At 50.4% G+C, this 16,360-nt stretch overlaps 1 protein-coding gene across 1 annotated transcript in view; it reads right to left on the bottom strand.

Moving 5' to 3' along the window:
- Window positions 1–16,360, bottom strand: part of PRKDC (protein kinase, DNA-activated, catalytic subunit) — a 527,347-nt gene that overhangs the window by 420,487 nt on the left and 90,500 nt on the right. Inside the window, exons 8-10 of the mRNA XM_075353287.1 lie at window positions 11,685–11,740; window positions 11,579–11,609; window positions 9,719–9,876 (exon numbers count right to left, since the gene is read on the bottom strand). Coding sequence (XP_075209402.1) covers window positions 9,719–9,876; window positions 11,579–11,609; window positions 11,685–11,740 — 245 coding nt within the window. The remainder of the gene's footprint in view (window positions 1–9,718; window positions 9,877–11,578; window positions 11,610–11,684; window positions 11,741–16,360) is intronic.

Raw genomic sequence — 16,360 nt, 5'->3', positions numbered from 1 at the left:
GGGGGGAAGAGAGCGAGGGGGTGAAGAGAGCGAGGGGGGGAAGAGCGAGGGGGGGGAAGAGCGAGGGGGGGAAGAGAGCGAGGGGGGGGAAGAGAGCGAGGGAAAAGAGAGGGGAGAGGAGAGAGGGATAAGAGGGGGGCAGAGAAGAGGGGGAAGAGGGGAGGGGGAGAAGAGTGGGGGGAGAGAAGAGAGTGGGGAAAGAACGGGGGGGGCAGAGGTGCTCTGTCACCAACTGTCTCCACTCTGTGACTTGTGGTGCAGGTGACAGAGTGCAGACAGTTGGTCCCATGCAGCAGGACAGATGGCAGAGCACAGCGGTGACATGCCTGTCAGTGTCTTGCTGCTGGGAGGAGCAGATGATCACACTGCCCGACACCGGCCGCTCTCCTGACATCGCAGCAGAGCGGGCGGGTGGACAGTGTGATCACATACTTACGTGCAGGGGGGGGATTCAGCTGAAGAACCCCCCCCCCTGTACTTCACACTGGCGCCCCGTGCCTCACCATCTGCAGGACGCCGGCTCCACACTGACGTCCTCCGGATCCTCCCCTCGATACTGGGCTGTGATGTGCGGTAGTTACCGCCCACAGCCCTGTCACTCAATCTGAGTGGTGCCAGCCTCCTCTGACGTACCCGTCCAGTTTGAGAGCCCGGAAATGCCGGGACGTCAGAGGATGCTGGCGGCCACAGCTCCAGGGGGTCATGTGACAGGCACTGAGCGTGCAGGATAGCGCCGCTCCGTGCCAGAACTGGAAACAGAAGCCAAAAGGAGAAAACGCCTAGAAAGGCAAGTAGAACTCATACAGAAAATAAAAAAAATGGGTGAACCACCCCTTTAAGACTGAAAAATATCAAACTTTTTTTAAAAAAAAAATGTATTTCGCTCAATTAAAAACAAATATTTAAACAAAATGCTAAAACAAATAGTTTACATTTTTTCAGTTATTGAAGAAAAAAAAATTATGCCACCTTCCCTTAACTCTCCTGCAGACTTCATGATAAGCATCTAGCTGCGCTGAACCATAAATGTCAGAAGTTGGAAAGAGACACCTTTAATAACATCAGGAAGAAAACTGTCAATCAATTATGGAAATTAATGCTTTGTTTCCAGCTACTACAATGTGGTCCCATTTGCTGTATATGCAACTCACAACATGGCTCCTACTGCCCTGAGACTGAGAGAACTGTAAGTCTATGTGCCCACGGGGACAGTGTCCTGCGGATATATCCGCAAGACATTCCGCAGGTGCTCCCAGGAAACAGGACCACAACTTTTGTCTGTTTCCATGCTGCGGAATGTCGTGTGGATATGCTGCGGGCATTCTGCATGGAGGATACAGTGCCATGTCTTCGGCACTGCATCCTCAATGCAGAACAAGTGCTGCAGTGATCGGGGGAGTTCATACTTACCTCCATCATGCAGCACCTCGCTTTCCGGCAGCCGGGTCACTCTCTCAGCGTCTGCAGAAGAAGGTGGGCGGGCCTGAACTAGCTCCGGCTGTCACATGACCGGAGCTCGTGCAGGCTCCGCCCAACTCTCCCGTCCTGACCTGGATTCGCCGCGCTCCTGTACACCGGACGGAGAAAGTGACTCCGGTGAGGCAGGTAAGTATATGGGACCCTGCGGAGAAATCCGCAACTATAATTGACATGCTGCAGATTTTTCCGCACGGAAATCCGCACGATTTCCGCTGCGGAAAAATCCGCAGCGTGGGCACAGCATTTCCCAAATGCCATAGAAATGGCTGGGGAGTAGCTGTGCTGCAGATTTCTGGAAAATCCGCGGCTTTTGCGCGAGAAATCCGCGGCAAAAGCCGCGCATTTTCCGCAGCGTGGACACATAGCCTAGGTGACTAAAAAGTAGTTAGAAATTGAATTATCAGCTCTCGGACCAAACTGCATAAATTGGTAAAACGAGTTCTCGGATCTGATGACTGTGACATACTTAATTTGATAATCCATGTCATAACACCTGTATAACTCAGATTATAAAATGTGATGTTTATGAGTCCAGCTATAAAGCGCTGAAGTTTATTTAGTCTCTGCCCACCAAGCCTAAAAGCTACATCAGTACTGAGCATTATGTGACCCCCAACAGCAGCAGGGAGGAGGGACACTGAGGAGCTGTCAATCAGGCTAGGTGAGCAAAGATTAAACCTTTCACACAGAATAATATGTTATTCTGACATGGATTCCTTCTCCTTCTGAGAGCAGCATAATGTAGAGACAAAGACCTTGATTCCAGCGATGTGTCACTTACTGAGCTGTTTGCTGTCATTTTAATAAAATCAATGTTTTCTCTGCTGCAGATCTAGCAGTTATACAGAACTCATGAATATGCTGAACTACCTGCAGCATGCCAAATAGTCTGATGATTAATCAGTGATTTTATCACTACACTAAGCAGCGCCCGTAAGTGAAACTGGAGATCCTGGAATCAGGTTCTCTGCCGCTATGTTATGCTGCTCTTAGATTAGGTGGTAAAACCCTTTTGACAGAATTGCCTTTAAGTACAGTACACACCAAACGTTTGGACACACCTCATTCAAACAGTTTTCTTTATTTTCATGACTCTGAAAATTGTAGATTCACATTGAAGGAATCAAAGAAGGGAATTTTGTTACTTACCGTAAATTCCTTTTCTTCTAGCTCTTATTGGGAGACCCAGACGATTGGGTGTATAGCACTGCCTCCGGAGGCCACACAAAGCAATTACACTAAAAAGTGTAAGGCCCCTCCCCTTCTGGCTATACACCCCCAGTGGGATCACTGGCTCACCAGTTTTAGTGCAAAAGCAAGAAGGAGGAAAGCCAATAACTGGTTTAAACAAATTCACTCCGAGTAACATCGGAGAACTGAAAACCGTTCAACATGAACAACATGTGTACCCGCAAACAAACCAAAAATCCCGAAGGACAACAGGGCGGGTGCTGGGTCTCCCAATAAGAGCTAGAAGAAAAGGAATTTACGGTAAGTAACAAAATTCCCTTCTTCTTCGGCGCTCTATTGGGAGACCCAGACGATTGGGACGTCCAAAAGCTGTCCCTGGGTGGGTAAAGAAATACCTCATGTTAGAGCTGCAAGACAGCCCTCCCCTACGGGGAGGCAACTGCCGCCTGCAGGACTCTTCTACCTAGGCTGGCGTCCGCCGAAGCATAGGTATGCACCTGATAATGTTTGGTGAAAGTGTGCAGACTCGACCAGGTAGCTGCCTGGCACACCTGTTGAGCCGTAGCCTGGTGTCGCAATGCCCAGGACGCACCCACGGCTCTGGTAGAATGGGCCTTCAGCCCTGATGGAACCGGAAGCCCAGCAGAACGGTAGGCTTCAAGAATTGGTTCTTTGATCCATCGAGCCAGGGTGGCCTTAGAAGCCTGCGACCCTTTGCGCTTACCAGCGACAAGGACAAAGAGTGCATCCGAACGGCGCAGGGGCGCCGTGCGGGAAATGTAGATTCTGAGTGCTCTCACCAGATCTAACAAATGTAAATCCTTCTCATACCGATGAACTGCATGAGGACAAAACGAAGGCAAAGAGATATCCTGATTAAGATGAAAAGAGGATACCACCTTCGGGAGAAACTCCTGAATGGGGCGCAGCACTACCTTGTCCTGGTGGAAGACCAGGAAGGGAGCCTTGGAAGACAGCGCTGCTAGCTCAGACACTCTCCGAAGAGATGTGATCGCTACTAGAAAAGTCACTTTCTGTGATAGTCTAGAAAGTGAAACCTCCCTCAGAGGCTCGAAGGGCGGCTTCTGGAGGGCAACTAGTACCCTGTTCAGATCCCATGGATCCAACGGCCGCTTGTACGGGGGTACAATATGGCAAACCCCCTGCAGGAACGTGCGCACCTTAGGAAGGCGTGCCAAACGCCTCTGAAAAAAGACGGATAGCGCCGAGACTTGTCCTTTAAGGGAGCCGAGCGACAAACCTTTTTCTAACCCAGATTGCAGGAAAGAAAGAAGGGTAGGTAATGCAAATGGCCAGGGAGACACTCCCTGAGCAGAGCACCAGGATAAGAATATCCTCCACGTTCTGTGGTAGATCTTAGCAGACGTGGGCTTCCTAGCCTGTCTCATGGTGGCAACGACCCCTTGGGATAAGCCTGAAGACGCTAGGATCCAGGACTCAATGGCCACACAGTCAGGTTCAGGGCCGCAGAATTCCGATGGAAAAACGGCCCTTGGGACAGTAAGTCTGGTCGGTCTGGTAGTGCCCACGGTTGGCCGACCGTGAGATGCCACAGATCCGGATACCACGCCCTCCTCGGCCAGTCTGGAGCGACGAGTATGACGCGGCTGCAGTCGGATCTGATCTTGCGTAGCACTCTGGGCAAGAGTGCCAGAGGTGGAAACACATAAGGGAGCCGGAACTGCGACCAATCTTGCACTAGGGCGTCTGCTGCTAGAGCTCTTTGATCGCGAGACCGTGCCATGAAGGTTGGGACCTTGTTGTTGTGCCGGGACGCCATTAGGTCGACGTCCGGCCTTCCCCATCGGCGACAGATTTCCTGAAACACGTCCGGGTGAAGGGACCATTCCCCTGCGTCCATGCCCTGGCGACTGAGGAAGTCTGCTTCCCAGTTTTCTACGCCGGGGATGTGAACTGCGGATATGATGGAGGCCGTGGCTTCCACCCACATCATAATGCGCCGGACTTCCTGGAAGGCTTGCCGACTGCGTGTCCCCCCTTGGTGATTGATGTATGCCACCGCTGTGGAGTTGTCCGATTGAATTCGGATCTGCTTCCCTTCCAGCCACTGCTGGAAGGCTAGTAGGGCAAGAAACACTGCTCTGATTTCCAGAACATTGATCTGAAGGATGGACTCCTGCTGAGTCCACGTACCCTGAGCCCTGTGGTGGAGAAACACTGCTCCCCACCCTGACAGACTCGCGTCTGTCGTGACCACCGCCCAGGACGGTGGTAGGAAGGATCTTCCCTGTGATAATGAGGTGGAAAGGAGCCACCACTGCAGAGAGTCCTTGGCCGTCTGGGAAAGGGAGACTTTCCTGTCCAGGGATGTTGACTTCCCGTCCCATTGGCGGAGAATGTCCCATTGAAGTGGACGCAGATGAAACTGCGCAAACGGAACCGCCTCTATTGCCGCCACCATCTTCCCGAGGAAGTGCATGAGGCGTCTTAAGGAGTGCGACTGACTTTGAAGGAGAGCCTGCACCCCAGTCTGTAGAGACCGCTGCTTGTCCAGCGGAAGCTTCACTATCGCTGAGAGAGTATGAAACTCCATGCCAAGATACGTTAGTGATTGGGTCGGTGACAGATTTGACTTTGGGAAGTTGATGATCCACCCGAACGCCTGGAGAGTCTCCAGTGCAAAATTCAGGCTGAGTTGGCATGCCTCCTGAGAGGGTGCCTTGACCAGTAGATCGTCCAAGTAAGGGATCACAGAGTGTCCGTGAGAGTGCAAGACTGCTACCACTGCTGCCATGATCTTGGTGAACACCCGAGGGGCTGTCGCCAGACCAAATGGCAGAGCCACGAACTGAAGATGGTCGTCTCCTATCACGAAGCGTAGAAAGCGTTGGTGCTCCGTAGCAATCGGCACGTGGAGATAAGCATCTTTGATGTCTATTGATGCTAGGAAATCTCCTTGGGACATTGAGGCAATGACTGAGCGGAGGGATTCCATCCGGAACCGCCTGGCGTTCACATGCTTGTTGAGCAGTTTTAGGTCCAGAACAGGACGGAAGGAGCCGTCCTTTTTTGGAACCACAAAGAGATTGGAGTAAAATCCTCGCCCCCGTTCCTGAGGGGGGACAGGGATCACGACTCCTTCTGCTCTTAGAGAGTCCACCGCCTGCAGCAGGGCATCTGCTCGGTTGGGGTGTGGGGAGGGTCTGAAGAACCGAAGTGGAGGCCGAGAACTGAACTCGATTCTGTACCCGCGAGACAAAATGTCTGTTACCCACCGGTCTTTGACCTGTGACAGCCAAATGTCGCAAAAGCGGGAGAGCCTGCCACCGACCGAGGATGCGGAGGGAGGAGGCCGAAAGTCATGAGGTAGCCGCCTTGGAAGCGGTTCCTCCATTTGCTTTCCTGGGGCGTGAGTGAGCCCGCCAGGAATCTGAGCTCCCTTGTCCTTTCTGAGTCGTTTTGGACGAGGATAATTGGGCCTTGCCCGAGCCTCGAAAGGACCGAAACCTCGACTACCACTTTTTCTGTTGAGGTTTACTTGCTCTGGGCTGTGGCAAGGAAGAGTCCTTACCCTTGGACTGTTTTATGATTTCAGCCAATGGCTCACCAAACAGTCTGTCTCTAGATAATGGCAAGCTGGTTAAGCATTTTTTGGAACCAGCATCTGCTTTCCAGTCCTTTAACCATAAGGCTCTGCGCAAAACCACAGAATTGGCGGCCGCCATAGAGGTACGGCTCGTAGATTCTAGGACAGCATTGATAGCATAGGTCGCAAACGCAGACATTTGCGAAGTTAGGGACGCCACCTGCGGTACTGCTGGATGCATGATAGCATCCACCTGTGCCAGACCAGCTGAAATAGCTTGGAGTGCCCACACGGCCGCGAATGCTGGAGCAAACGACGCGCCGATAGCTTCATAGACAGATTTCAACCAAAGGTCCATCTGTCTGTCGTTGGCATCTTTAAGTGAAGCGCCATCCTCTACTGCGACTATAGATCTAGCCGCAAGCTTGGAAATTGGGGGATCCACCTTTGGACACTGGGTCCAGCGTTTGGCCACTTCAGAGGGAAAAGGATAACGGGTATCCTTAGAACGTTTAGAGAAACGCTTGTCTGGATGAGCGTCGTGCTTCTGGATTGATTCTCTGAAGTCAGAGTGGTCCAAAAAAGCACTTAATTTACGCTTGGGATACAGGAAATGGAACTTCTCCTGCTGTGCAGCTGCCTCCTCTGCTGAAGGAGCTGGTGGAGAAATATCCAACAGTCTATTAATCGCCGATATAAGGTCATTAACCATGGCGTCACCATCAGGGGCATCCAGATTGAGAGGGGCCTCAGGATTAGAATCCTGATCACCTTCCTCAGTCTCATCACAGAGAGACTCTTCTCGCTGAGACCCTGAGCAGTGTGATGACGTCGAGGGTCTTTCCCAGCGAGCTCGCTTAGGCTGCCTGGGACTGTCATCTGAGTCAGAGACTTCAGCTTGTGATGCTTGAGACCCCCTTGAAGTACGGATTAGTTCCAACTGAGGGGGACCGGAGAGCATAGACACAGCAGTGTCCATGGTCTGAGGAACTGGCCTGGCCTGCAAGGTCTCCAGGATTTTTGTCATAGTCACAGACACTTTATCAGCAAACACTGCAAAGTCTGTCCCCGTCACCGGGGCAGGGTTCACAGGCGTCTCTGCCTGGGCTACCACCACAATAGGCTCTGGCTGACGAAGTGCCACTGGGACTGAACATTGCACACAATGTGAGTCATTGGAGCCTGCCGGTAGATCAGCCCCACATGCAGTACAAACAGTGTACACAGCCCGTGCCTTGGCAGCCTTGCGTTTTGCGGATGACATGTTGCTGCCTCCTCAGAGCAGTACAGGGTGTCCAGCCAAGAAGCGACCTTACAGTGCACTATATAAATATATATATATATATGGTACCAAGAAAAAAGTACACTAATATAACACTGAGGCACTAGAGGGGCCAGCACTACTGTGCTGCTTACCGCCCGCTTAGGAGCGGTGTGTGGTCGCCAGAAATCCCTCTAGTCTGGGTCTCCCAGAGCCTGCTGCCTTTCCCCAGCCAGACCGCATGTGTAATGGCTGCCGGCGTCCTTGTGGAGAGGGGGGGCGGGCCCTGGGCGTACACCAACGAAGAGCGGGAAGTCTGCTTCCCCCTGTGCCTAGTGAGAGGGCTGGAGCATGTAAATAAAGCTCCAGCCCTCGGCGCTGTCAATTGAGCAGCGTCTCTCCCCTACCCTGATTGACAGGGTGGGGGCGGGAACGAAGCGGCGCTAGGCCGCAGAAGCCGGGGGCTAAAGTTAGAAGCGCCGCCGCCGTAAAAGCGCGGTCGGCGCAAAGTCCCCGGCGCACTACAAGTCGCAGCTGCGCCGCCGCTCCAGGAGCGGTCGGCGCAGTAGTTCCCAACATGTAACGTCACTCAGCAAAGCTGCAGTGACCTAACCCCAGCGCACAGCGCTACTGTCCCCGGCGCACTATAACGCTCAGCAAGCCTTGAGAGTGTCCGTGCCTGCCGGGGACACAGAGTACCTGAAAGTTGCAGGGCCTTGTCCCTGAACGGCACTCCCGCTCCAAATCCAGCAGGTTCTCTGGGTCTGTGGATGGAGCCCGGCCCCAGGGCTTGGGGGCCGGCAAGATCCCACTTCCACAGAGCCCTCCAGGGGATGTGGAAGGAAAACAGCATGTGGGCTCCAGCCTCTGTACCAGCAATAGGTACCTCAACCTTACAAGCACCACCGCGGGTGAGAAGGGAGCATGCTGGGGGCCCCATATGGGCCCTCTTTTCTTCCATCCGATATAGCCAGCAGCTACTGCTGACTACAAACAGTGGAGCTATGCGTGGATGTCTGACCTCCTTCGCACAAAGCAGAAAACTGGTGAGCCAGTGATCCCACTGGGGGTGTATAGCCAGAAGGGGAGGGGCCTTACACTTTTTAGTGTAATTGCTTTGTGTGGCCTCCGGAGGCAGTGCTATACACCCAATCGTCTGGGTCTCCCAATAGAGCGCCGAAGAAATTATGATTTAAAACATGTGTAATGAAATACTTAAAAAATTGTGAAACTGAAAATATATCTTATATTCTAGGTTCTTCAAAGTAGCCACCTTTTGCTTTGATTACTACTTTGCACACTCTTGGCATTCTCTTGATGAGCTTCAAGAGGTAGTCACCAGAAATGGTTATCCAACAGTCTTGAAGGAGTTCCCAGAGATGCTTAGCACTTGTTGGCCCTTTTGCATTCACTTCGCGGTCCAGCTCACCCCAAACCCTCTCGATTGGGTTCAGGTCTGGTGACTGTGGAAGCCAGGTCATATGGCATAGCACCCCATCACTTCTTAGTCAAATAGCCCTTACACAGCCTGGAGGTGTGTTTGGGGTCATTGTCTTGTTGAAACATAAATGATGGTCCAACTAAACGCAAACCGGATGGAATAGCATGCCGCTGCAAGATGCTGTGGTAGTCATGCTGGTTCAGTATGCCTTCAATTTTGAATAAATCCCCAACAGTGTTACCAGCAAAGCACCCCCACACCATCACACCTCCTCCTCCATGCTTCACGGTGGGAACCAGCCATGTAGAGTCCATCCGTTCACCTTTTCTACAAAGACACGGTGGTTGGATCCAAAGATCTCAAATTTGGACTCATCAGACCAAAGCACAGATTTCCACTGGTCTAATGTCCATTCCTTGTGTTCTTTAGCCCAAACAAGTCTCTTCTGCTTGTTGTCTGTCCTTAGCAGTGGTTTCCTAGCAGCTATTTTACCATGAAGGCCTGCTGCACAAAGTCTCCTCTTAACAGTTATTCTAGAGATGAGGTGTGTCCAAACTTTTGGTCTGTACTGTACATCAGTGTCATCAGGTCCAAGGGATTTATTTAATAATGTATGCTGGTTTAATAATGTATGCTGGTCTACTTTAAGCAAAAAACATTTATTCAGCGTCATAGGACTTTACATTAGCTTATGTTAAAACTTGATTGTGGTTCAACCTAATTAACTACATTTGCCATTCAGATTCAGCTATAGGTTAAAAAAAAAAACCTCATGTACCTGTTTCAGAAAGGAGTCCATAGCATCAAATGCATTTTTCTTCATTTCATGGTTTGAGTGGCCGCACCATTTGGATATTATTTCAAAAATTACCCGATAGTCTTCCATGAGATAGGTATTAAACTGGGATGCATGTTGGGTAAGAAGATGTAAGCCAGCTGCAATTTATGTAAAGACAACACACTGATTAATACAAAAGATAGATAGATGACCAAATTACGTAAAGGTTAGTAAAAATAAAAGAGGCACAAATACTTAAAGGGAACCTGTCATCAGAAATTTAGCTATCCACCTAAAAGTTTCCCCCTCTGCAGCTCCTGGGCTGCATTCTAGCAAGGTTCCTGTAGTTTTTCTTGCCCCTTTTAGCCCAAAATAAACACTTTATAAAGTAGTACCTGCTCGTATGTAAATTTTCTCATTTTTCCATGTGGGCGGTCTGTCTGGTGTCTGTGCCTGTCCTCCTACCGATTTACGCCCCCCCCAGAACGCAGAATTTCAAACCTCAAGACGCCGCCCCTGGGCGCCTGAGGTCCTGCGCATGCGCTCTGCTACCGTAGCGGGACAGTGCACAGCGTGCACGTGTGACCGCTGGTGACGGTATGCGCAGGCACGATGTTATGGGCGGCGCTGTGAGTGTCCTCAGCAAGTGCCGCCCATAACCTCGTGCGCGCACTTTCCTCTCTTCCTCCATCGTTCTGCGCCAGCGCTCGCTGGCGCGGTGACCCGACGTCACCTCCTCCCATCTATTTCCTGCTGCAGGGCAAGATGGGAGGAGGTGACGTCGGGTCACCGCGCCAGCGAGCGCTGGCGCAGAACGATGGAGGAAGAGAGTAAAGTGCGCGCACGAGGTTATGGGCGGCACTTGCTGAGGACACTCACAGCGCCGCCCATAACATCGTGCCTGCGCATACCGTCACCAGCGGTCACACGTGCACGCTGTGCACTGTCCCGCTACGGTAGCAGAGCGCATGCGCAGGACCTCAGGCGCCCAGGGGCGGCGTCTTGAGGTTTGAAATTCTGCGTTCTGGGGGGGGCGTAAATCGGTAGGAGGACAGGCACAGACACCAGACAGACCGCCCACATGGAAAAATGAGAAAATTTACATACGAGCAGGTACTACTTTATAAAGTGTTTATTTTGGGCTAAAAGGGGCAAGAAAAACTACAGGAACCTTGCTAGAATGCAGCCCAGGAGCTGCAGAGGGGGAAACTTTTAGGTGGATAGCTAAATTTCTTATGACAGGTTCCCTTTAAGGGAAAAATTTAAAAGAACATGTGTCCTCATATAGGGATGAGTGGCCCTATAGACGTTTGGCTCTGGCAGGCTTTAGTAAAAAGTTTGGAACCCTAACTTGATCCCGAAACCCATATACGTCAGAGGTAATCCAAACTTTGGTTCCTTAAAATGGTCGTAGTAAGGGCTAGAGGACTGCAAAAGGAAGCAGGATGGGGGTAAGAGCAGGACAATTGCCCTACAAACAAATGTGGATAGGGATTTTTTTTTTTTTTATGAAATGTGTTCTCCCCTATTTTTGATAACTAGAGTAGGTAAAACAGACGGCTGGGGGCTGGCATTATCAGGCTGTGAAGGCATCTGCTTATTTGGTCCTTTCCACCCTAAAGACTCCCCCACACTCTCCCTCCTTCACCAATTTAATAATTCAAAATAAATCCTCAAAGTTCAAACATAATTCAATGGTGTAATGTCACATGATGCCCATCTAATCCTATGTTAAAAGTTAATAAATATTTTTAATGTGGGGAAAAAAAGTAGGAGAAATTATACAATCACCATTTCTATATAAGATAATGCAAGAAACATCCTCTTTAACCGAACAAACACACAGAAAGAAAGACTCACCTAAAGGCACAGCGTATCTCTTTAGGTCGATCTACAGAAAAGAAAACACTCAAATGATGCACAGAAGTTATATCTCTTATTATTTCAATAATGATTATTACTATACCTGAGGATTTATTGCCTTCTTTGTGTATTCAAAAATTTCTTTAGAAGTGCTAGCATCTGGAAAGAATGCAATCTGAAGTTACTGTATGAATTAAAGAACAGCATGCAAATATATTCAATATTAACTCTTTTTGGATTAGAGAACACCTGTTTTTTGTTTGTTGTTATTTCTTCTTGCAGTCCAATATACATAAGGCTGTGTGCACACGTTGCGTTTTTTACCGCGGAAACGCTGCGTTTTGAACCGCAGCGTTTCAGTGGCAAATTGCATGCGTTCAGCTTTCCCAGCAAAGTGTATGGGAAAGCTGAAAAATCAGTGCACACGCTGCGTTTCTTTCCGCAGCGTTTTAGATGCCAAAAATCGGTGCGGAAAGAAAAGCAGTATGTCACTTCTTTTGTGCGTTGTGGCTGCGTTCTCTCCCCCATTGAAATCAATGATGCGGGTCAGAACGCAGCTACACCGCATGGACCTGCTTTTTTGTTGCGGTCCGCGGCCTTTGTCGGCACGCCAGAACGCAGGCATTTACCTGGAAGTGAGGTCAAAAGGTTTCCTGTTGACCTCACTTCCTGGCAAAGCCCCCGGTGTCGCCAAAGTGCCCGCCCCGACCCCCGACCCCCCTCCCGAAAATCCAACATGGCCGCGCGCACAGCAGCGCACCGGCCGCCCTGCTCCTATGATTTCTGTCGCATGTGCAATAACACATGCGACAGAAAACTGTTCCCCAGGCCCTGCCCGTTCACCCCAATTCCCCCCGGTGTCATACATAACTGTCCGGTCGCAGCGCTGATCCCCCGCGGCCCCCTCCTCCTTCACAGTGCACGCTGGCCGGTCACATGTGCAGATCAGCTGACAGCCAGCACAGTGTTCAGTGTGAGCTGTGCTGGCTGCTCGGCAGTCTGCAGCTGTGACCCGGGGAGAGTGGGTGCAGATTTTTGCACCCACTCTCCTCAAATGGAGGGTCTGCCCTCCTAGAAAATGGGGGATACGTTCCCTGAACGTGCCCCCATATTCTAGAAGGTCCAGAGGCGACGTGGGACATCCAAATGGATTTCTGCGGACCCATTATTTTTATTAAATTGGAGAACAAGGGAATGATTTGGGGAGTGTTTTTTCTAATAAAAATTTTTTTGTTGTCTTTTTTTGCTTTTGTTTACTGTCAATTAGTTATGTCGGGTGTCTGATAGACGCCGTGACATCACTAATTGCTGGGCTTGATGCCAGGTGACATTACACATCTGGTATCAACCCCATTTATTACCCCGTTAGCCAACGCACCAGGGCGCGGGATGAGTTGGGGCGAAGCGCCAGGATTGGCGCATCTAATGGATGCGCCACTTTTGGGGCGGCTGTGGCCTGCTATTTTTAGGCTGGGAAGAGTCCAATAACCATGGCTCTTCCCACCCTGAAAATACCAGACCTCAGCTGTCAGCTTCACCTTGGCTGGTGATCTAATTTGGGGGGACCCCATGTTGTTTTTTTTTTATTATTTTTATTTATAAATAAAAAAAAAAAAAACCTGGGGAGCCCTCCAAATTGATCACCAGACAAGATGAAGCTGCCAGCTGTGGTTTGCAGGCTACAGCTGTCTGCTTTACCCTGACTGGCTATCAAAAATAGGGGGGACCCCACGCCATTTTTTTCTTTTGTTTTTGTGATAAAAACTAGGCTAGGCACCCTTTAGTGCCACATGAAAGGTACTAAAGGTGCCAGCTTAGAATATGCAGGGGGGGGTGGGACGTTGTATATATATTTGACCTCCATTGACGCTTTTTAGGCTGGATGCCCACAATCGGGGTTTGCAGCGTTTTGGGCGCAGATTGTTTTCCCTGCGTCCATGACGCTGCGTTGTGCAGTAGAAGCACAGTGGAAGGATTTTTAGAAATCTCATGCCCACTGTGCTTCTCTTCTCCGCAGCATAAACCGACCGGTGGCGCAGCTTCCCGAGCCTCAGCATGTCAATTTATGCTGCGTAGATGAGTGTATTCTGCAGGTAGCATAGAGCTCCACAGCAGCCTGAACCCAAATCGTGGGCATGGGCAGCTGCGTTCTCCCGTGGACAACACTCACATCTCTGCAGGAAGGCTGACACTGGGTACTAGACGCCGTGTCGCTGGATCATGGCCACATAGCCTTAGGCCCCTTTCACACGTCAGTGATTCTGGGACGTTTGTGCTTTTTTTTTTAAACGTACCAGAATCACTGACATACGCAGACCCATTATAATGAATGGGTCTGCTCACACGTCAGTGATTTTTCACTGCACGTGTCTCCGTGCAGCGTACCCGCGTGTGCGTGATTGCCGCATGGAGACATGTCCATTTTTTTCTGGCATCACTGATGTTCCACGGACCACGCAGTGGTGTGGTCCGTGAAACATGTGCCAGAAAAAAACGTGCTTTTAAAATAAAAATCATTTTAACTCACCCGGCGTCCAGCGATGTCCTCTGCAGCCCGTTCTCCCTGCTGCTTCTGAGCCGGCTCATTATTGTCGCGCATATTCATGATGTGCGACACAGCCGACCTGGAAGCAGCTGCTGCGGGGGTCAAGGCCGGCCGGATGCTGCACCGCGGGAGCGATCAGCACCATGGAGAGCGGGAGCGGGCACAGGTGAGTTAATCTCCAAGTGCAATCACGGGCCACGGAGAACGGAGCCCGTATTGCACTTAGACAACCCATGTGTGCCGTGATTCACGGCACACGGAGGGACATGTGCGTGTTTTACACGCCAGTGAAAAACGTCAGTGTTTTTCACTGACGTGTGAAACGGGCCTAAAAGTGAGAATATTGTTGCTACAGCAACATTTTGGGTGAAGTAGCTGTGGATTCAAAATGCTTAATATACTCCTGAATAAAATCCTTGAGGGGTGCAGATTCCAAAATGGGGTCACTTGTGGGGGTTTTCTGACATACAGGTACCCAAGGGGCTCTGCTAATGTGACATGGTGCGCAAAGTTTATTTCAACTTTTCCAAAATTCAAATGGTGCTCCTTCCATTCCAAGCCCTCCCATTTATCCAAACAGAATGTGGGGAAGGAAATGACATCACAGGTTTTTTTTTCCAAAGGTCTGTGTTCAACCAACTTTATTAACACTGACAAGTCTTAAAAAACGCACCTAAAAAAACGCATGAAAAACGCATGAAAAACGCATGAAAAACGCATGCGTTTTCGATGCGTTGTTTCTCAAAAGAAGGGAATTTTGTTTACTTACCGTAAATTCCTTTTCTTCTAGCTCTAATTGGGAGACCCAGACAATTGGGTGTATAGGCTATGCCTCCGGAGGCCGCACAAAGTATTACACTTAAAAGTGTTAAGCCCCTCCCCTTCTGCCTATACACCCCCCGTGCTCCCACGGGCTCCTCAGTTTTGGTGCAAAAGCAAGAAGGAGGAAAAAGAATTAAAAACTGGTTTAAAGTAACTTCAATCCGAAGGAATATCGGAGAACTGAAACCATTCAACATGAACAACATGTGTACACAAAAAAACAGGGGCGGGTGCTGGGTCTCCCAATAGAGCGACAAAGAAAAGGAATTTACGGCAAGTAAACAAAATTCCCTTCTTCTTTGTCGCTCTATTGGGAGACCCAGACAATTGGGACGTCCAAAAGCAGTCCCTGGGTGGGTAAAATAATACCTCGTAAGAGAGCCGTAAAACGGCCCTTTCCTACAGGTGGGCAACCGCCGCCTGAAGGACTCGTCTACCTAGGCTGGCATCCGCCGAAGCATAGGTATGCACCTGATAGTGCTTCGTGAAAGTGTGCAGGCTCGACCAGGTAGCCGCCTGACACACCTGCTGAGCCGTAGCCTGGTGCCTCAAAGCCCAGGACGCGCCCACGGCTCTGGTAGAATGGGCCTTCAGCCCTGAGGGAACCGGAAGCCCAGCCGAACGGTAAGCTTCGAGAATTGGCTCCTTGATCCACCGAGCCAGGGTTGATTTGGAAGTCTGTGACCCTTTACGCTGGCCAGCGACAAGGACAAAGAGTGCATCCGAGCGGCGCAGGGGCGCCGTACGAGAAATGTAGAGTCTGAGTGCTCTCACCAAATCTAACAAGTGCAAATCCCTTTCAGATTGGTGAACTGGATGAGGACAAAAAGAAGGTAAGGAAATATCCTGATTGAGATGAAAGGGGGATACCACCTTAGGGAGAAATTCCGGAACCGGACGTAGAACCACCTTGTCCTGGTGAAACACCAGGAAAGGGGCTTGGCACGACAACGCTGCTAGCTCAGACACTCTCCGAAGGGAAGTGACTGCTACTAGAAAAACCACTTTCTGCAAAAGTCGTGAGAGGGAAATATCTCTCATTGGCTCGAATGGTGGTTTCTGAAGAACCATCAGCACCCTGTTCAGATCCCAGGGTTCTAACGGCCGCTTGTAAGGAGGAACTATGTGACAAACCCCCTGCAGGAACGTGCGTACCCGTGGAAGTCTGGCTAGGCGCTTCTGGAAAAACACAGAGAGCGCTGAGACTTGTCCCTTAAGGGAGCCGAGCGACAAACCCTTTTCCAGTCCAGATTGAATGAAGGACAGAAAAGTAGGTAATGCAAATGGCCAGGGAGAAAAACCCTGAGCAGAGCACCACGACAGAAACATTTTCCACGTCCTGTGATAGATCTTGGCGGACGTTGGTTTCCTAGCCTGTCTCATAGTGGCAATGACGTCTTGAGATAACCCTG

The sequence above is a fragment of the Anomaloglossus baeobatrachus genome, chromosome 6 (genome assembly GCF_048569485.1).
Source record: "Anomaloglossus baeobatrachus isolate aAnoBae1 chromosome 6, aAnoBae1.hap1, whole genome shotgun sequence".
In the NCBI taxonomy this organism is placed as follows: domain Eukaryota; kingdom Metazoa; phylum Chordata; class Amphibia; order Anura; family Aromobatidae; genus Anomaloglossus; species Anomaloglossus baeobatrachus.
This window is presented reverse-complemented; position numbering and strand designations above follow the sequence as displayed.